The sequence below is a fragment of the Atta cephalotes genome (assembly GCF_000143395.1).
Source record: "Atta cephalotes unplaced genomic scaffold scaffold00045, whole genome shotgun sequence".
Lineage (NCBI taxonomy): Eukaryota > Metazoa > Arthropoda > Insecta > Hymenoptera > Formicidae > Atta > Atta cephalotes.
Window position 1 is genome coordinate 797,419 of NW_012130109.1, and position 22,869 is coordinate 820,287.

Below are 22,869 nucleotides of genomic sequence, written 5' to 3' on the forward strand. Positions count from 1 at the left end.
AGAAGTTGAACAAAAATAAAAGAAACAAATATATCGTTAAGTAAAAATTTATTCTAATATGTTAGCAGTAGACAAACGTTTCGATCACACTCGGATCATTTTCAGTGTTAAACGTACATATTTATTACAGTCGATAAAAACAAAACATAATAAATTTTCTATTTCGCTCTCTAAAAACAGACGCTGATAACATGAAAAACGAATATTATATAATATGTTCACAATTATAAAATATATCAAAAAAAGGAACATACGCATAATAATAGCTACTTGCAGTCAATCACTGAAATGCTTATACTGTCAATAGTAGTAAAATGATAAGCTTAAATGTCCTTAGAAGGTAAAAACAGAGAACGCATGAAATAAATTCGGTCCTGGATAAAATATAATATAACTGAATTATGTCAACGCAAGATTATTGTTACAATAAAAAAAACCAACAAGGAAAAATTGTTAAGAATAGCATACAGACAATCTAATATATTGAGATAATAAAAAGCAAAATTAATAAAAATTAAAATTGCCAAAAGTATATTCATATATTAAATAAAATTATAATTTAGCAATTATTAAAATTAATTATAAATATCTTAAATGTAACAAACCCAGAAGTTTCTTAAGTCAAAAAAATAAAAGTTTCAGGTACAGACATTCAATTGAAAATAGAGACAACACGAAAAGAAATAAAACGATGTAATGGCTTCTCGGTGTTATGAGACATAATAAAATTACAAATTGAACATTCAAGGAAGGAAGGAAAGGATTGTTGTTGGAAAGTAGTGGGAGATGGAAAGTAAGAGGGGATAGAAGTGTGGAAGAAGGAATGATAATGAAAAAGAGGAATTAAGAAGGCGAGAAAGATTGGATGACCTGTAGATAAGATTCAGACAACGATTCTGTGTCGTTTTGTTTATTTAAGCCCTTTTTATATGTGAACCATTTCAGAAATCAATCTCTTATTGTAAGAAGATTCACTATTTAAAATCTTCACTGCATTCCATCTGAAATTGTGTGGTTGAAATTAATATGGTGATCGGATATGACAGATGGAGAATTCGTTTTTTATTCCGTCGATATCTGAAATATTATATGTTCACGTATTTTATTATTTTTTTGTTTGACCGATATAGCTAGCCTCGCAATCATCACATGAGATCTTATAGATCACATTTTGATTAGAAAGTAATTCTAGCTTGTCCTTTCTTCTCTTATAATTTTTAAGTACTGATAATGGAAAATGCTAATTTGTAATAAAACATGTTGGATATAAGATGAGAAACTTTCGGAGATTTAACATAACTATATTTTTAATTCTTTACATACACGATTACAATTCTATAGAGATTGGCATCGACGATAGATTGAATTTTCTTGACGTGACTTTAATTATTGATAGTCAGAGAATTATTTTCGATACATATCACAAAACAACATTTTCTGGAAGGTTCCTTAATTTTAATTCCAATCATCCTCTTTGTTACAAAAGAGGCACAATTATCAGTTTTAGACAAAAAAAATGTTTCTATTATCACATCCTCGGTTTCAACATAATCTAACAGAAGCAATTCATATTTTTCTTAATAATGGCTATCCCTCTCTCCTTTATTTTTTCCAGTATAAAAAAACGATCAAAATTTCACATACATAATAAACAGACTACACATATCTCATAAATCAAAGAAAAATTTTTTTTCACAAAGAGAGTTCCTTATGTCAAATCTATATCTCCGAAAGTTTCTCTCCTATATCCAACATGTTTCATTGTAAATTAATATTTTCCATTACCAACACTCTAAAAAGTTTTAGAGAAGAGAGGAAAGAACAAGTTAGAATTACTTTCTAATCAAAATGTGTGTCTATAAGATCTCATATAATGATTGCGAGGCTATGTCGGCCAAATAAAAAGAAAATTAAATACGAGAATATGTCTGAACATATTTCAGATATCAACAAAAAAACGGGTTTCTCCGATATTCATATTCGATCACCGTATTAATTTCAATCATAATTTAAATGGAATAAAGTGACGATTTTAGATAGTAAATCTTCCCAATAAGAGATTGATTTCTAATTCACATAAAAAGACAAAATCGGGGCTTAAATAAACAAAACGATACAGAATCATTGTCTGAATTTTATCTACAAATTATCCAATCTCTCTCGCCTTCTTGATTCCTCTTTTTCTTTACTCACTTCTTCCACGACTTCTTCCACACTTCTATCCCCTCTTACTTCCCACTACTTTCTAATAATCCCTTTCCTTCCTTCCTTGAATGTTCAATTTGTGATTTTATTATGTCTCATAACACCGAGAAAACATTCGTTTTATTTCTTTTCGTGTTGTCTCTTCAACTGAATATTTATACCTGAAACTTTTATTTTTTTAATTTAAGAAACTTCTGGGTTTATTACATTTAAGATATTTATTCATATTAATTTTAGTTACTAAATTATGATTTCATTTAATATATAGATATACTTTTGCTTTTTTAACTTTTATTAATTTTAACTTTTATTAATTTTGCTTTTTATTTTCTTAATATATTAAATTGTCTGTACGCTATTCTTAACAATTTTTCCTTGTTGGTTTTTTTTATTGTAACAATAATCTTGCGTTTACATAATTTAGTTATATTATATTTTATCTACAGGAATTTATTTCATACGTTCTCTGTTTTTACCTTAAATTTAAAGATATTTAAGCTTATCATTTTACTACTATTGAGTATAAGCAGTGATTGATTGCAAGTAGCTGTTATTATGCGTATGTTTCTTTTTTCGATATTTTATAATTATTTATTGTGAACATTATATTTATTTTTCATGTTACCAGCATCTGTTTAGAGAGCGAAATAGAAAATTTATTACGTTTTGTTTTTATCGATTGTAATAAATATGTATGTTTAACACTGAAAATGATCCAAGTGTGATGAATGATCGATTTGTTTACTGCTAGCATATTAGAATAAATTTTTACTTAATGATATATTTATTTCTTTTGTTTAACTTTTATATTTCGACGGTTTATTTAATTTTATATAATAATTTTTAATAAAGACTTATAGCCCCCTCTTTTTTTTTGGTTTCTTAATGTTAATATAAATCTATAGAAAAAAAAGCAAGTAAAATACAATCCAATTTTTATGAGAATAAAATTAACTGATTCTTAAAGCTTTCACAGGTATGTAAAATATAAAAATCTGAAAAAATTCTTGTACGTTCGTGAAAGTTCGAATAATGAGTTTCTATCATCATAGAAATTAGATTGTATTTTACATATTTCTTAGAGAGATTCTTATTTAAATATAAGATTCTTATTTAAATATATATCTATATATTTTTATAGAATTTATAATCCCCAAAAATCGAGACGTTTTTAAAGTCTTACATTACGAGCGAAGGGTTAATTCTACATACTAAGTGAATAAATAAATACATAAACAGGTTATTTTTTTCATTTTCGATCCATCTGTATAGAAGTTAGCGCGAGCTGTTGAGATTCGCTTTGGGATTGAGCTTGTTGAATTCGAATCATCCCCTCGGAAATGTTGGTGTTCGAACAAGTTGACGGTGCGCGAGGAGAGGCGTGCCGCGGCCAGTATGCCGTTGTATCCGCGCGCTGATTGGCCGCACATGTTCGGCCATCCCGCATTGGCGCAGCGATACAGCGCACGGCGGCAGGTGCGCGCGCATCACGGAACTACTTTCAGCGCGTTAAGCGAACAATAGGGGATCCCAGAAGTGTTTCGGACGCGGTCGTGTTCGTTTACATCGTGCCGTATGCTTTTTTTCCCCGTAACCGCGCGAGCACGTAGTGCACACCGGGACTCGGTTGGTGACGTATCCGCTGGATCGCTGGTGACGCGCGTCGCGTACAATGCGCCCAGTCGAGTGACGGCGCGCGGTAATACCGTAATACACTAATAATACCGAACAAGTGTGCGTCGGGCCGGTGAGTGTCCGTCCGTCCGTCCGTCCGCGTCCATCCGTTCGTTCGTTCGTTCGTTCGTTCGTCCGTCCATCCGTTCGTTTCCCCGAGTGTGTGCGCCCGTGCTCCCTTCCGATGAGTGTGTGTCTACTTGACGTGTGTGGATAACAAAAAAAAAGTAATAATAATATTTACACGGCATCATGTCGCTACCACGGCCAAGATTGGATTACGCGCTCACGGTCGGACCGTTATTGCTCGCGTTGCTGGTGTTCACCACATTTCATCACTGCGTGCCTACGGTATCCGGTAAGTACATAAAATTCTATGTATTCGTGTATCCCGCGACTGCCGGGTCGCTGCTGCTAGGCAACAGGAACGCCGAACGACGCCGAGCGCCGGCGCGTTGGACGCGTCGCGTCGTCGCATATCGCTCGCAACGAAACTTTTGTTTATATGCGCCTCAGCGTCGACGCCGATGTCATCGTTCTACATGATCATCCTCCTCGAGGGATCGCTTTAGCTGCTCCGTTTCCCTTGACGTCCGACATTACCGTACTCTCGTGTCAGTTTGCTTTACTATCTGTCTTGAAAATATCGACTACCATCGCCGTCGATCGGGTTCAACTTCACGAACTCTCCAAGAGTACTCCACGATTCTCTCGATGGAAACGATCGTCATTCCTCGAAACTACCACCACGTTCGTCTCGTCGAGATGCAATTTTCTTTATTTTTTCTTTATTTTTTCTTTATCGTCAGGTCGGAAGCATGAAAGAATACCGCCCCACTCCGCGAGGTTGACAACTGTCCAATTGACAGCAAAGGCGAGCCAACAATTTCGGAGCGACGCGACGTTGCAAACGGATGAAACGCACGTGATGATATATTTAACAATACAGCGGTGCTCATTCATCCCGCGCCGCGGTGTGAAAATACGGGGCCCGCCTGCCCTCGTCCGGGTTGGCAGTCCCTGAGGGACAGGTGCCCAGCCCCAGCTTTCCAGGAAGCGAGCCATCCCTTCTTCTGTGCGTTTAACACGCTCCAACTCGACATTTCGCTGCTCCCTCTCGATATTTTGCGCTCGTAACGGGGACCGCGGCCCCCTCCCCCTCTCCCCCTCCCTTCCCCTACCGCGGGAATCGTATCCTGTTTTGACCCTCTTGCGATTGAAGCGTATTCGATGAGCACGTTTGTGACCTGGGGTTGTTGAAAAGTTGCACGAAAGACTCGAGAAAATGTTATAATCGATTTTTATAGTTTCTTACACACAATAAATTATGCAATAAATAGTTACAGTTCGTATAATGAATGGTCATATGTATTAAAAATTAATAATAAAGATAAGTACAATGAGATGTTAATAATTGTTTGTATTTATCTCTGAGTATATGAAAAGTTGTAGTTGCATAATTATCATTTATACATTAGAGGTGTTGCTGATATTCTCAATGATCGATTCTTTTACTAAAGTGATTCAAAATGAAATGTCGTAGTTGGCGATTGTATTAAAATAATGTCTTGTTTTTTCTATTATTTATTAGATGAAGTTTCTTAGAAGCTATTAAATAATTTGAAAGTACGTATTCATTACGAATTCAGTTAATTAACGTGGATTAACAAAACCTGTAATTCATTATACTGATAATGGCGTAAATGCATTAGTATTGCAATTTCCAGGCGCGATAATAACACGTTTGCTCTGGAAATTAGATAAACGCAACGTGCGTGCATGCGAATAGTTAGATGCGTATTCGAAACGAAAAAAGAAAGCCGGATAGCGTTGGATAGATAACTGCTGAATTAAATGGTCAATGCGTTGTTGAATGGTCGAGAATTTAACTCGTGAGAATTTTGCGCTTCTTACATCCGAAAAAATCAAATACTTCACTGCGCGCAGTAATTCGCAGAATATTGCGATGATTTGACAGAAACGGAAACAACACTTGTGAGAACGTGACCTTTCATTATCGAAGTAAAGAAACTTGAAATAATGTTAAAACAACCAATGAGATCAATGGATTAAAATCCATTCAAATAATCGTTTAGAAAAACGAAATGGATTTGGAACAATTATCTTTAAACACTTCACGAATGTAGGGATCATTCAATGAGTGTTAATTTTCAATTTACGATTTTTTATTATCTGTGAGTATGTTTAAAGAAACTAACACATACAAGAATTAAATAAAAACAATTTCTCGAGTTTAATAAATGTATATCTTTAAAAATTGAATGAATAATATTGATGGATGAATGGAATGAATAATTTTAGGAATTATTACTCGATAACACAATTGATAATTTTCTCTGCTTGAATATGTGCAATGAGAATTAAGGAAGGATAATTGTTTACCTTTAGTAAATTTCTATCTTGACTTTTCGCCAAGACATAAATTAACGTGACGTAATGCTTACAGCGATACAGTGAGTATTGCCTCCTACATCGTTGTAAAATGGCGAATAAAGAAAGTCAGTAAAGTCCAACAGGCAAAACAGAGGAGAATAATTAAGATCCAAGAGAATAATTAAGATTGACGCGTTATCATTATCCAATGTTCTGCATTGTCTCATAATGAAACCGTAATGTGAAACCGTATTTCCAATTATCGATAGACTTATTCAGTAGAGAGAAAGAAGAGAATATTATTATTCAATAGCATAATAAGAATAGAATATGTGTGTTTTTTTTCGTATTGGTTTTTAATTTTTTAAATTAATTTTGCTATTATTTTTTATTTCTTACACATTCATACAAAATTAGAATAGATCTCGCTTGTAATTTGAAAATACTATACAAAATACAATTTTCTATTGGATAAAAAGTATTGTATGTTACAATTAACTCAAAAAATACAAAAGATAAAAATTTATAATTATTTATACAAGAGATATTTAAAACTATAATTATATAAATTCGAGAGTCATAATTTTCGATATATTTATAAAATACTGCAGTAAGATTTATAATACTTAATGAGAGTTATATAAAGTAAAATTTAAACTTTATTCAATTTTCCTATGTCTCATAATGTGAATTTTAAATTAATGAATGACTTGAACGTCAATGGATGATATTAGTAATTTCGAAGTGAATAATCTTTTCTCACGCAGAGTCGTTAACTTTTTAATGTTGTATTATCCAGGGAACGGAAGTTACTTGTAATAAAATTACATATAGTTATGAGTTACTTTTTTGATAACTTTACTACTAACTGCGTTACTTTTTTTCTTTGGTAAGTGTAACGGTAACGAAATTACATTTTTTGGTAGTGGTAACGAATTTTACTAGTTACTTTTATCGTTACTTTGCATAATTGGACACGACACAAGCCACTTAACTGTAAAAAAATTTCGTAAATTTACATATATAATAAATGTAAAATATTGTAGATTACATGATTAGTTCTATATATGTCAATATAAAAAACCCTGCAATTTTAGAAATTATGTAATTCCACAAAAATTATATAAATTTGCTTTTATTATGTAAATATATCTTATTTTATATTGAAAATTATGTAAATAGCAAGATATTTTGAATTGAATTGAATATTTTGAATATTTTCTGTAATTATCCAAAAATTTTAGTAATATTACGTAATGTAATAGAAATATTTCGCGTATTGTTAAATGTATAATAATATATAGTGCGAAATGTATTGTCATATTATTGTTCTTGTAAATTACACATAGTAATTATACATTCCTTCTGCTTAGTTACAAACCAAGAAATTATTTTTATTTACATATTGCAAATTTACAAACGTATAGACATTTACAATTAATATAGTAGATCTCAAAATTATCCAATATAATAGTTGTAATTTTACACAACAATTTTTTACAGTGCATAGCGCTTGAAACTAGAAAAACTAGAGACTAGAGAGAGAACCTAGACCCGTTTGTTGTGATTGGCGGTCGTCGATTTAAAAAAAAGTAACAGAAAAGTTATTTTTCAAGTAACGGTAACTGTAACGAGTTACTTTCAAAAATAACTTGTTACTTTTCTCTCTAAATCTAAATCAGGATAATCACTGATGTTAGAGCCAAGTATGCCACTGGTAATCGGTGAATTAAAAGTGAGATCTCTAACCTAGCTAATCGTTATTATGTGATCTAACCGACTTTGTTTTAGTGCTTAAATTCAATGAATATGGTATTGGAAGATTGAAACTAACGTGCAAATATCAATATTTTAGTTATATAATGCTCAAACATTTTTTTTTAGTTAAACTTCACTGATTATTAGTGCCAAGTATGCCACTGATAATTAGTGACTATCCACTGATTCAGATTTAGAGAGTTCCTATTCGGTAACGAGTAACTGTAATTTGTTACTTTTAAAAAGTAACTTTTCATTCCTTGTACTGTTAAATTATCTATAGGGACAAATTTAACTTAACGTGAGTCGCCATTGCTCTACTTAATCTTATCGTTATTTTATACTAAAACAATGGTTATATTTGACACTATATAATGTCAACTTGACAATATAGTCAAATTTAATTATCGTTTTGGTAAAAAATAACGATACATTTAGTAGGAGCAGTGACGACTAACATTAGATTAAATTTGACTCTATAGATTTAATAGTGTGTATTATTGTACTACAAATCTGTGTACTTTTCTAGTATAGTTTGGCCCTAGAATATTATTTAATAAAGCGTATTTTAAATAGCGAATACTTTTTTATGGATTTAATTGGATTCAATTAGATTCAATTGGATTGAAAAATTGTATTTCCTATTCAAAATTTTGAACTGAACAGTATTCACAACGCACAGAAAAAGCTAATATTATTTTTAGATTGAAAGGCAAAGAGATATGCTCCATGCAATTCCTACAAATGAATAAAAATACATTCAGGATTGAAAAGCATTCATTTTAACGTTCGTGAATCAATATTTCTGAAAATCTGAATCCATTTCAATTCATTTCAATCCATTCTCGTTTGCTGGGTTGTAAGGATTCGAACGAAGATCTCGTCCCGAGGTTCGCGATACTCTGGATGCGGCATGGGTACCAATGGGTACAGTGGTGGTGGCGACGACGGTGTACTCCAGACGTTCGCCGCTCTTATGTTCTCAGGCTTTCTCTTCTCTCTCTCCTTAGAAACTGATCCGCCCGGGCCTTAACGTGCTTTCACACGAGACTCGCCGCGTCGCATTCGCCGCCACGCGAGACAGACGCGGTGCAGGGGTTACATTTCGCGAATATTAAAACACTGTCGTATTCGCGGAATGCCGCCGACTCGGGAAGTATTGGATACTTATGGCCGTTGAAACGACAGGATATGGATCGCATCGTTTGCGAAAGTCGCAGTACGACTTTTAAACATTCTATCCCGGTGTATCGTTTGGTTTACTTGGGAATGATAATGCATTGAAAGTGGCGTAAATAAATCTTGGAGAATTTTCTAATAATAAATATTTATTCGCTTAAAATGTTTCTTGTATTATTTTGCAAATAAATACGCTACTATTACCGATATATATATATATATTCTATATGTGTCATAATAAATTTCAAAGTCATTCCCCTTTCAAGAAACCAGAATTACATTGCAGGCGGCAGTTTATAGTATAATTAAAAAAAAGAATACTTTTCGCTTTCGTAATAGCGGCTTAATTTGCATTTCAGCTTCGCGCAAATTAATTGAAAACTCGATGAATTAAAGTCAATGTGTTTAGCATAACTCGTAGCGCGTTGATTTAGTCGATTTCGTATCTTCGAACGATAAGCGTAAATTCAATTAAAAAACTCTAATACGCTCGACGTATTATTCTTTTTGCGCGCGACGACGAGCTAATTATAGACCGGTGATACAACATGCAACAAATACTGCAGGAAATCGGCTTGATACCACTCCCGGGACATTCGAAACCTTCGTGCGACTTAGAAACCGTCGTGCGATCGACCTGCAACCGGTTTCTCGTTCCCTTTCATCGGTTCAGCCCGGCACACGAGCTAGTCCGGGTTCTGCACACGTGTACAATCAGCCGTGCACATATACGCACGCGAAATGCGTGCACACTAATGTGTATGCATAGCTGCTCCCGCTTTCCATTGATTCACGCGCGCGCGCGCGCCGCGGTATGTATTTTCTTAATCTTCCATCCAAGTACAGAGGATGCTCCTGCCGTTGGTCAGCTGTTGCCCGTTGCTTCAGTTTGTTTTAGTATTGTTATTATGTGTGTGTGTGTGTGTGTGCGTGTGCGTGTGCGTGTGTGCGTGCGTGTGCGTGTGTGTGTGTGTGTGTGTGTGTGTGCGTGCGCGCGCGCCTCACAATCGAATCGTGTTACGTAATTTGGTATGATGTGATAGAGGAAAGGCCCCTATTATGAGATACCGAGTTCATTTTGGGTTAATGTTAGAAGTTTAGGGGCAGAATTTAAAAAAATAGTAGGTCATTTTAAAGGGAATTTAATAAGCTTTAAAATAATGTTATATATAAAATTTAATTTAAATTCCATTTTTTTTGAAAATTAAAGAAATAAGTAAAAAGTGAACAAATCGCAAGATCAAAAGATTGTGCTTCTAATATGAGACGGCCCGAAAAATCGATAAATAAATCGCAAAGTATATCAGTATTGTAATTAAAAAACTTTATTTAATGTTTCTTAAACACAGCCAGGGTCCGCGAAAAATGAGTATGCGATAAATTATATCCAGAACTCGTCTTCAGATAGTTGAAAACAGAAATAGTCAGGCACGTTCAGGATTGTCCTTTTTATTATTGTACAATAACATTTATACTTTAGCAACGATTTTCACTATGCATGGGAGCGTGGGTTTCATATTAGAAATATCCTGAGTATCTTATACGATTTCCAAGCCTTACGGTTTTACGATCATCAAATCTAACTTCTGCAATTAAGCAGTTCAACATATCCCGTATTTTTCTATTAGTACGATCTCTCTCTATCACTACATGAAGAATTTATTGCCAAATATTTATTTATTAAATAATAAACAATGTTTAAAGGTTCATCTCAATGAAACTTGAAGATCCAAATTCTAAAATCTTTTTTTATATACTATACACAATAACTACAGGCAATGATCTAATAATGAATTTTCTACTAAATAGTTCCAAGAGCAATAAATTTATGGTGGAACCAATAGATAATGTCTATTAGGTTAACAGAAACGCTATCTCATATTAGGCGCCTATCTCATAATAGGGGGCTTTTCTCTACTACCACAAACTGAGAAAAGCTGTTGCGGATAAGCTATTGAGTAATAATAAAGCCAATAGTCAAGTTTAATGTCAATCAAACATTTTGAGAATTACCTGATATTAAAGGATTTGGATTATTATATCAAGTTCACATTAAAAAAAAATGCTTCCCTTTCTTTTAATTAAATTGAAGATGTGAACCAAGAAGTTATTCACATCCTATAAATATATCCATCAATCTATTAAAATGTTTTAAAATATTATTAGGAAATTACTAGGAAAAGTTATCTATGTATAATCTAAAATTAAAGTCATATATATAAATATTTCAATGTTTTCCTTCTGTCGAGTTTAAAGACCTTTGAACATAGATCTACGTGTTTTCTAATCCAGCAGTCTTTCGCATTTTTCCTTTCTACCTGGAGTACCTGGTCATTCTTTTCCGTCGAGAAGAAAGAGGGAGAGAGAGAGAGAAAGAGAGAGGATAGAAGATACCCGGTCGGGTATCTCGCGGCATCTGCTAACTAAAAGGGCAAGATCTCCGCTGTCCTATCGAGAATCAACCCGGGTATTTGCATTCGTCCCCGCGCTTCTCGCTAGCGTAGATACCTCTAGCGTAAAACCGCATAATTAAGGACCCTCGCTACCGCACATGCCCGTCCGTCCATCCGTTCTTCCGTCCATTTCCCGCTGCCAGTTACATCGTCCCGGAAAGATTCGAGAGGGAAGTCCCTGGGTATCGTGGAAGGATCGAGGATTGTGCCGTCAGTCAATGCACGGAACGGCCAAGTCCTTATAGAAGATCGCGCCAGGATCTACCCTTCGCGTGAGCGCTATGCAGATTCCAAGAGGAGCTCGATTCGCACACATCCGTGAGATTTGCAGACAAGTAACAGAAGATCTTAGAATGTCGATTAGACATCCACGCCGCGATGTCGAATCCGCTGTTTCGATTGATCGACGTAAATTCCGTGCGTTACTTTTTATTATTTTGTTGATAGATACTCGAAGAATTTTTCAATATTTCGTATTTGCATCTTATTAGCATCTTGGTAGTATTATAGTTCGATTATTAAGAACTCAATGAATATGATTAATCTTGATATTAGCATATCAATATCAAAATATTGATATTAATATGTTTTTTTTTCAATTATGTAATTCATAATTATATTTTACTAAATTTTTAAGTCGTTTAAGTAATGAAATTTTAAAACATTTAACGTAAAATTTAAATTATTTTTTATTTTTATCCTATTTTTTAAGTGAAATATGAACGATCATTCTTTTTGTGCTCAATTATGCGAATTAAGGTGATTTTATAGTAAAGCGTCGAAAATTTGAGATGTCTCACTAGAATCCATCCAAAATCACAAATATATCTACATAATTTGAATAAAATATTACAATTACGTGTATATTTTGATAAAATAGTATGAAATAAACAATATTTAGTATGCAAAAATAATGAAATAAAAAGAAGTTGATTTCTTATACAATTTGTTCTTGCTATGAAAATTCAGTAATATTTTGCCATTTCAATATTAAATATCTTTCTAGAATAGCCGATTATCTATTTTTTCTGATCATCATAGTCGTAATTTTTTTAACTATTAAAACCTCGTTTTTTAGATAAATCTATAGTAATTGTGTGTAAAGTTAATCAAAGAAGCGCCTCCGACCCTTTGTCACTAAGTTATATTAAAAGTTACACAATGAACTTTTTTTTTCTCATTTCGATAATCTAAGAATTTTTCACATATCGAGTTCGATTACTTTAATTTCATTATATCAAAAAAATTACAAACATTTCTATGGTAACTCGATTTACCGTAGAACGACCTTAAAGTATCATTACATTAATTTCTGCCTTATCTCTGGATTCTCTGTTCTCGTTGTTCTCGACGTGTATGCTCCCACGCCAACTGACGTTTTTGCACACGCGACACGAGAGATTTCTCATCGCGGAACGTTCAGTGTGGTCCGACGAAGGAGAGCACGAGAAACGAAACGATGGCGCGGCGGCGCGGCGATCCGAAAAGAAGTGAGATCGGGACGATGTGAGTTGATCTACGCGCAGTGAGAGGACCACCCGGCGTTATCCCGCGTGGCCTGCGCACGTGGAAGCGGTTTAACGTAATCCGGATTCGTATCGGTTTAAAGCGATTACTTCCTCGGGCGCGAGAGCACGGACAAGGATCGTTGTTCGTACTCGTACCGATGACGGAAGTTTTTCACAAGCGCAGACGAGGATAAGCGCGTACCCGGTCAATGCGATCTATTAATCATTCCTAGTTCCTACCACCATCGCCTATCGTCTCGCTCTGCATCGACGTAAGAGAAGCACGTCCCGGTGCACACACCGTCCCTCATTCGTATGATAAATGGCAATGTGCGCGCTATAGTGAAGCAAATGCATTGCACACTACTGACTAATAACTTCTCTTCGATCGCGAAACGATCATGGGAAATCCAGCGTGTTTCAAATTCGCGTTTTCGCTGGATTCGCAAAATGACTGACTTTCACTTACAGTACATCCCGATTAGAATTTGTGTCAGGTTAACTTTATATGTTATAAAAACCTGGTTTGGTTGACCTAAAATAATCCTGAATAAGGTATACCTAAGAAGACTTTCGTTAGGTTTGAGTATAGTTGACCTCGTTTCTAATTCGCAGTTACAAGATGGACGAGTTGCTCGTAAGAAGAAAATGTCCACAAGTTCTATAAGAAGGCGTATGCAAGTCGATTTGAATAATCTCCTAGAGATTATAAAGTGCTCAGAGTATCCCTCCTGGACCTCTGAAATATATGTTTTTTGCTTCTTTTGGAATGTAATTCTAAATTAATAGCATTTAAACAATTCCCGACTTAGAAATTTATCCACTGATTTTAGCAGATCCTAGCTAGGTTGACCTTATTTCATTATCGTGATGAGGATAAGGACTTTATTCTGATAAGGACCTCATTAAGATCCGATCCGGCTATCCGGATGAGCCTTCGACTACTGGGCTGCGTTACTGATTAGATCCCGATGAAACTTACCTTATCAGGATCTGATAACGAAATAAAGTCTACCTGATTAGAATCTGCTAAATTTCTTGAATAAATTTCTAGGCAGGATGGAACTTATTGATGAAGGCGAAAAGATATAGCTTACATTACAATTAGTTGAATCTTCAAATCACAAGATGGATTTTGATGTTTATGAAAATACTGTAAAAATATTTTTCCAAACAAGAATTTAAAATGAAGTCATGACTTGTAAATTATACTCTATAAATTGTAATTAATTATATAATATTCTGTAGTAATTGTTTACGTTGGCAAGAATATCGAAAATGTTGCAGTTTAAGGCTATCAGAACATCTGTAATATGTTACGTTATGTTAAATATAAACTGTAGTCTATACATAATAGTATTTATATCAATGCACAAGCAAAATCATAACGTAACGTTAGATATATTATAATTTTCATTATGCGTTGCTGTTATGCTTACTATTATGTACAGCTTTCAGTTTACGATTCTGTATACTTAATATATTATGAATGTTTTTTTTTTTGCGGAAAACCTAATAATAATAAATATCTAATAACGGAAAGAATGAATTTGCTCAATTATCTGCAAATTTAAATAGTCTGGTATAAAAACAATTTTGTTGGACAAATAATTATGTAGAAAATTTAAGCTTGTGAGATGAGCAATGCTGTAAAATGTTTATTTTAACATTCTATAGCAACCTTGAATGTCCTATATAATTTCAACAGTTCAACAAAATTATTCAATATAATAGAAGCTTATCTTTGAAAATATATACCAGCGTCTAAATTTAAGCGTTGATTTGCGTTAGTCAATGATACAATTAAATACAATGCTTTGCGATGTTCACGAACTCAGAAAGAAGACTGCTGGATTAGAAAACATATAGATCTACGTCTATAGATCTAAGAGTCTTTAAACTTGGTAGAAGGAAAATATTGAACTACCTATGTACGGCTTTAATTTTAGATCATATATAAATAACTTTTTAATAATTTCCTAATAAATTTTCTAAAAACAATTTAACACATTGAGGAACATATTTATATAGGATGTGAATAACTTTTTGGCTAATCTTCAATTTAATAAAAAGAAAGTTATATTTTTTCAAATTTGAATAATAATTAATTTACTCCTTTATATGTAACAGTCCAAATTCTCTAATATCAGGATATGATAATATCGAATTTTTAATGTCAAAAATGTTTGATTGACATTGGTTGGCTTTCTTCAGTTTGTGATAGTGTGATAGCACTTTGTTCCAAATTAAATAACACAATTCAATTGTAAGATACCACACACAATACTAATAACGATACCAAACTCTTTATTATCGTTCGGCGTATTTTTAAAATCGAGAATCTAACTTAAAGATGCACGCGTACGTTAGCCTCTCCAATTATTATCATCGTATTATGATCGGCCCACATTTTGATCGTAAGAGAAATCGGTAGCTAAATCACGCCGACCGTTTTGCCGTCAATTAAGTCATAAAATAGCGTCTATTTTTACGCGTCACAACACGAACGATTGCTGATCTATTAATTTTCTTTGTAACGGCGGCATCCGATAACGAGCGCATAGCTGCAACGATCCTTTTACAATCAGCGTCGTGGAACGATGCCTTGATTAATTTTTCACGCGGTCAGTGAAGCCTATGTGTCTGAAAGCCCCCTTAGCAGACACGGCTTGTTGGCTCATATTACATGCTTACGCGATGGAACAATTGAAACCCGTACTTATAAAGCTAACATTCCATTAAATGTACCGACTATCGCCTCGTTACATAATCGATCGTTCTAGTAAATTTAATCATTCATTTGAATCATTTGGTAGTGTCTTGTTGATTGAAATTGGGAAATTAGTTAATTGTTGAAAAATTACAAATTGTTCGATATTAAGAGCGTATTTTAAGAAATTTTATGTACGAAGATAGCTATGTCACTTCAAACTAATATTTGCAATCTATGAGAAATATACAATAAAAAATTAAAAAAATTGTGATTTACGTTAAGAGAGTCTTATATGTCCTTTTTAATTGAGCATTTCAAACAAATTTTTATCTTCACAATTTTTTACATTTTAACTTGGCTGCTTCGGTGATTTTATAATTTTAATAAATTATTAATTAATAATAATAATCTGTTGATAAAATTTATCTGAATAAAACTATCCCCAAATTCTTTCAAAGCACACGTCTTTTTGTTTCATATATAAATCTTTGTATAATAAACGATTCCGTTCCACTTCCGGTATAGTCTCGATTAGGCGAACGGAAGGATCATCCGGAAATTACGTCAGGTCCTCTTTTCGAGTAGCGTTGCGGCGATCTCTCCTTAAATTGGCGCATATAACGAGGAAGAATCCGCGTTTTAACATAGCCTTTCGCAACTTGTAAGTGAGAAACGCCGTTCCTACCGAATCCCATCGCTAAGTCTCCGCACGCTGTGAACGTGTATGTACTACATACATACGTACGAATGCGTTTGCTTGTTTCCCAACCGTGTAAGCTACTGACGATGCACTCGTGTGCGCCGATTTATCAACCACCTTCGCTCCCACAAACTAGTCGCCCGCGATTTCGCCGAGTGATAACGCATACTTTGCGCTTGCGTTGTCCCGCGCTTTCACGCTGATTGGCCGGCTTGACTTTAATTGGGCGCCTCCATCTCGTACAGAATGAAGGAAGTCCCGCCGTCAGGACTCGGTTAGATTTTCTTATCAATCGTCACATATATACGCTATCGAGCCGGTATTACTTTAGCTGACCAATGAATTTACGATCAACATACCAGAGAGACATGCTCGTTCGCGTTCGTAAATCGAATGATATTTTCGATACGACGCCTCCTGCTTAATTAACAGTACTCCGATAAGATGATTGTGCAATCGTGGAAGTGCTCAATTTGTTATATCTCGTTTGCTCATTTAAATAATTTTTATCTGGGATAATTAAGGCGCTGTGTCCTTAATTATGTGAAATATATTTGCGACTCTTTGAGATTGCGAAATAAAAGTTTCTTCATTACTGTATATATGATTATTGTTATCATTCGTAGACGATCTGCGGGTACAATTTATTATAAATATTTTTCGATTTGAAATTTCTCGAAATTTCTAACATATTGAAAAGAAAATAAACAACACTACGGAAATAACGATTTTGCTGAAACACCTAAAAAAGCTACACAGATTTAAAAATAATTGTTAAACTATCAAAATAATTATACAAAAAATTCAAACATAATGTGAGTAGGTAATGCTCCAAACAATTTTATAATTCTTTTCTAATCCATATTTATAAATTATAATTAATTATTTTTTCAGCAAAATCGTTCGTATAGATTGATTCTTTAATCGCTAGAACACAATTGCACGAAATTCACAATCAACCGCACGTAATCGAACGTGGTCGGCGATTTAAATAGCAAACGCACATACGACTGCAACGGCTGTTTACTTCGTATGCACCGTACATCGTGTCGTAGAAGAAGAAAGTGATTGGCCAGTAATTCCATCGTGAATTCATTTCCTATCCGGATAATAAAGTCGCATCCCTCGTGTGGACGCGAATGAAGTCACGATTTAATTTCCCGGAAAACGTGATCCCTCGTCCCTCATCCTTCCCTTTCTCTCTCATCTTTCACCGCTACTCTCAGCAGCGTACTCTCTATGAAAACGTGACTTTCTCATATTCCATCCGTGCTCTCGCATATACAGTACCATTGTGTAATGGTCCTTGAACCAACATCGACCAGCAGCTGGTCGACGGTCTCCCACGCCCTGCTACCAAACAGCATGAGTAGTCCTTGTAGAATTCCCAAGATTTGAGTCTTTCGTATATTTTTCCACTTCTTTTTATGTTACAAAAGCAGCGCAATTACCAGCGACATTGCGGTTGATCATGTGCTTTTTCGCGGCATGATTTTAAAGAAAATTACGAGTCTGCAGTAAAGAAGTTCCTCGAATCTTTTTTCATCGCTTTCTTTTCATTGTCATGCGTACGAATGACTGAGAAATAAGACTGGATGTCAGTGCAGTTAATTCCTGTCATGCGAATACCATAACGCCCACGCATTTAATAATAGACTCCATTAATAGGTAATATTCGGCGGAATGTTTTGTGTATGAAAGTTGCTGTTAATATTCAGGTAGTTTTACACATGATAAATCGCATATATTATTATCCTAAACCATTTTTACAGAAAGAAAGAGATTAAAAAATTGAATTAATTAATAATTAATTAAGATATTAATTGACATTTTATTTAGGTAAACATTACTGTTGCTGATCTTTTACTATTTTGTACAACATTTCGAAGGCTTCTCGAAGGATTTTTCATTTTCTGGTTAACTCTTGTATGTGTTTAGATTTAACTATACTTAATCTGATAAAGGAAAAATTTTCTAGCAATGATTAATTACTAACTGATGATTTAAACTGATTTCGTGATAACTTTAAAAATTATTCATTACAGAACCATCAATTTTAGTGATTAATCATAGAAGAACATAATTTTTACACATTATCGTCAGATTAAGGAGATTGTAAAATAAATGCAATATGTTAAGAATTACTTGAAAAAAATCATAGATTATTCTAAATAGCATTTAAAAGTATAATATAAAAAAATTGGACAGTTTACCACTTGGATCAAAAGTTATTTCAATAAAAAGTAATATTTTTTAAATTTGTACTCTAATAGAAATATCTGAAAGTGTATTATAAAATAAATGTATTATAAAAATCTCAATTTTTTAATATAAGTACTTTATGAATTCAAAAATATTTATGCAAAGTTATATTGAGATGCAGACATTAATTGTTCAATAAATAAACAAATATTTATTTGTTATAAACTAATTGGTGAATCTCAATGGAACTTTGCATAAGTCATTTTAGTACTTAGAGAATTTATATAAAAAAATTTAGATTTTCGTTATTTAAAAAATTTTTATTTATAGCACTAAAACTAATATCAAATAAAAATAAATAATCTATAAGAATATGTTGTTCAATAAAAACAGAACGTTGTGAACACAACTTTCACATGTGTATAGTTTGTTTGAAACATAAATATTAATATATATGTGTTTTATGCCCTTTTTAACCTCCTTAAGTCAAACAAGTTAAGCAGAAGATAAAAAAAAATACCATGCTTAGTCAAATATTCAGGCTTCGGTTGTCACATTACAGAAATTCCGATTCGAGTTATGGTCATCCAAGCGAAACCTCCTCCATGCCGTTTTGTTTCCCCCATAATGATCGCAAATGACACTTGTCAATCGTCACCGTTAGTCGTGCATTTCCGTCAAGCTTGGCCGAGCGAGCAAGTGAGCGGCTACAATGGAATTGCATAGGATCCCCTGTTCGATTCTCTTTCTCTTTCCGTCCCCTTTCTTTGACTCTAACGACGAAATGATCGCACGCATGTAATACGTAGCCACGCCGAGGAATTCACTCATCAATGACGATCGTACATGTAATCATGTCGATGCGAGAGCACGTCACGCCGTTTGATCGCGTCTATGCTCGTCGGCGCGTCAAGCCGTGTAAACCTTACGTTATATGCGCTTTCTGCGAGAACATCACGCTTCACAATCTCATTTAGCGTTAAATCGGACTATCCGAGTCTCATTTCTGACGCTGAACGTGAGTTGCGTATTAGACGGATAAGAGGTGTATAAAAATGCGGAATACGTCGATGAAAGTTAGCGAGCGTATTACAAGAATCAGCTTTAATTTCATTTTTTTGCAGCTGATTCTGTAATTCTACAAATTACTCACGACGTCATAAAAGATCATTCTATATTGTTACAATGGAAACATTCTTTTATTTTGTCTTCCAAACTTGTATACAAGAATCATGTTCTTTGAAATTTTGTGTACAACTTCGTAGCTTCGTACATAAATATTGTTTTTACACATCTATACTCTTGTCAGATAGAAATTAGCGTTATCATGCAAACTCCATTGAAATAACCGCGCTTTGATTGGGTATTTCAACCTTCTTCACGACGTCTTGCAGGCAGGTCTACAGAAACTCGGCGACCACTGACCGCACAGCAAACTCTGTCTCTTAATTAGCGTTATTCCGAACGTACGAAAAGAGCCTTCACAGTAATTAGCGAGTTGCCGAGCTAATTCAGCGGCGAATCAGATTGGTGACGAGTTGAAAATGGCGCACAGCTGACTGACAACCGGTTGGCGTCGCCGCGCCAATCTGTCCATTTCTCATGTTACCATTCCTTTTATTCCTCGATAAGTATTTCATTCGTTCGTTCGTTCATTCGTCCATTCGTTCGTTCGAGAGAAGATAGGGCGCGTCCTTTTGAAGTACGCTTCCTGTGTCGTGTCTTTATTAGCAAATTAAGAGTCCCCTCTTTCTCCTTCTCCTGACTCAACAACATTCCGGACCACAATGGACCCGTATTGTTTGCAAGACTGGACCTCTCGGAACGTCTCGGTGAGATGGAGGATGTTCGCGTGTCGCCGCCTTTGTGTAATTTTCAATATAACTCCGATGCTGCGCGAGGAATTCCCTGAAAATTTCTTCATGATGTGTGCAGATGTGCTTCCTCGTTTTAATAAGCTACATCCGCTCGCCAATGAGATTCGGCGTGATTTCTTTAGCATAAAGACATTCTAGCGAATATTACTTTTGAAAAAATTGTTCATTAGAAAAGTAAATCTTGACGAGATTCGAAAATTGAGATAGTATTAGTACTATTGATTGATAGAGTTTAACAAGTAATCGATAACTGTTGCGATTAGACATCAAATATTTATTATTGATTAAATATCAACTGTTCTTTTTGAATAGGTACCACAAGATAAGTTGAAAAATATTATACATAAATGAAAAATTGCAATTATTTGAATTGATCACATGCAGCGTACTCTCCTCCTTTGGCCCTTTTGTCTGTTTTGAGTCGTGGAGGTCCTTTGTATGATTATCGATTGCCAGGTGCGTTTTCGATAAGTCTCCGTGCGTGACGGAACGCGTTAGGAAAGGGTGATACTTTGTTTTCAGGGTGGATAGTACATTTCCGTTAGTTTCTTGAAAAGAGAACTTAAAGAGTATTCTCTATTAAAAAAAAATTTGGAAATTATATTTTAAATTAAAAAGATTAAATTATACACACAAATAATGAAAATGATTAATAATGTATGAATTTTATCAATGAACATTCTGACAGAGAACATAAAAATTCACGACAATTAAATTTTCCATTTCGTGTTTATGTTATAAATTTATTATAATAAGATATATTATAATAAGTAATATATATGGTAGATAGTAATAAGATAAACACAATAAGTAGATTTCTTTTATGCAGAGTATGTGTATCTCGAAACATGTTGTAAAACAGTTTTGAGAATCTAGATTTATGCAATACGATAAACCGTCGTATTCAAACTACCAACCTACATACGGGACTTAATTATGTGTAAACGATGAGTGTTCGCTTCGGTGTAATTATGGGCAATTGGTAATCGTAAGACTCAAGTCGAAACACGAATGGCATTCAATGTTCAACAATTAGTATACCTCGAGCATATGTGTCTGCATTTATTCCATGTTCATTTAATGTGACCATATTTTTTACTGCTTTAGCCACAAAAGGTATCCTTAATAAGAATATATTATTGTGTATGTTCATTGTATTAATATCTTTTGAATATCTTACATTAATTGAATCTTTCCTATGCCTCAAGCATCATTGTTGTAAATCTTTTTTATGGTGTTATTTATTTCATACGAAAGAGTTACATGTGGAAGAGTGTTTAATAAATATTAAAAAAGAAATTTTTATTTATTTATCGTGTTTAAGAAAAAATATGTATTGACTAAAGATTATTATTTGAAGAGGATCATATGCAACATTATTTAGATATTTTTCTAGATTTTACATTCTTATAACAATCATGTTATTTGAAAACTCAAATTGCGAGAGAATAACTGAGAAAAATGACACACGTACTAATTTTATTGTAATTTAATTACAATAAAAATATCATAAAAATCATCTAACATACATATATTTGCGACACAATAAGGAAGAAATCAGTATTTAACTCTTATTAATCGCATATTCGCTTGTCCAAGCCCGCGGCATTTTTACCCATTTCTTGCGCTCGTTATTTCGATAATTTGTCCCACTCTCGTTATTTTCGTTCGTGGTGCGCGTACATATATGGCGATTGGCGACGAATTATTGCGACGAGATCTCGATAACAACTGTTGCGTTGCTGCCGATGGTTGCTGCTATACCGGACGATGGCGCGCAAAAACACCGTGCTGGTGGCCTGCGCCATCGCAGCAGAGAATACTTGGGCGTCTTGTCAGCGGCAGGTGCGAGATACGAAGGTAGTCGACGACGTTTTCACCGTGACTCGTTCCCCCGGTTCCACTGGGGTGCTTTGACATTCATGCAAGATGGGAGAAGATAACGAGATCGACCAGAGACGACGGATTTTTAGACGACGGATTTATTTGCGAGATTGCGTGCGATAATTGAGATTTCTCCAATTTATCTTCCTATTTATCCCTTACTTAGCAAAAGCAATCTAATAATAATTTCTTTTAATGTACATATAAATATAGTATATGAATGAACCTTAATTCAATGTATATCGAATATATGTATATATATATATATATATATATATATATATATATATATATATACTATATATACGTAGGTTAGTTACGT

General features: G+C 34.1%; 1 protein-coding gene across 1 annotated transcript in view; it reads left to right on the top strand.

The window, feature by feature from the left end:
• Positions 1–4,131: 4,131 nt before the first annotated feature.
• LOC105622484 (neurogenic locus Notch protein) overlaps positions 4,132–22,869 on the top strand; it is a 318,234-nt gene continuing 299,496 nt past the window's right edge. The window contains exon 1 of the mRNA XM_012203901.1: positions 4,132–4,237. Within this exon, the coding sequence (XP_012059291.1) occupies positions 4,132–4,237 (106 nt within the window). The remainder of the gene's footprint in view (positions 4,238–22,869) is intronic.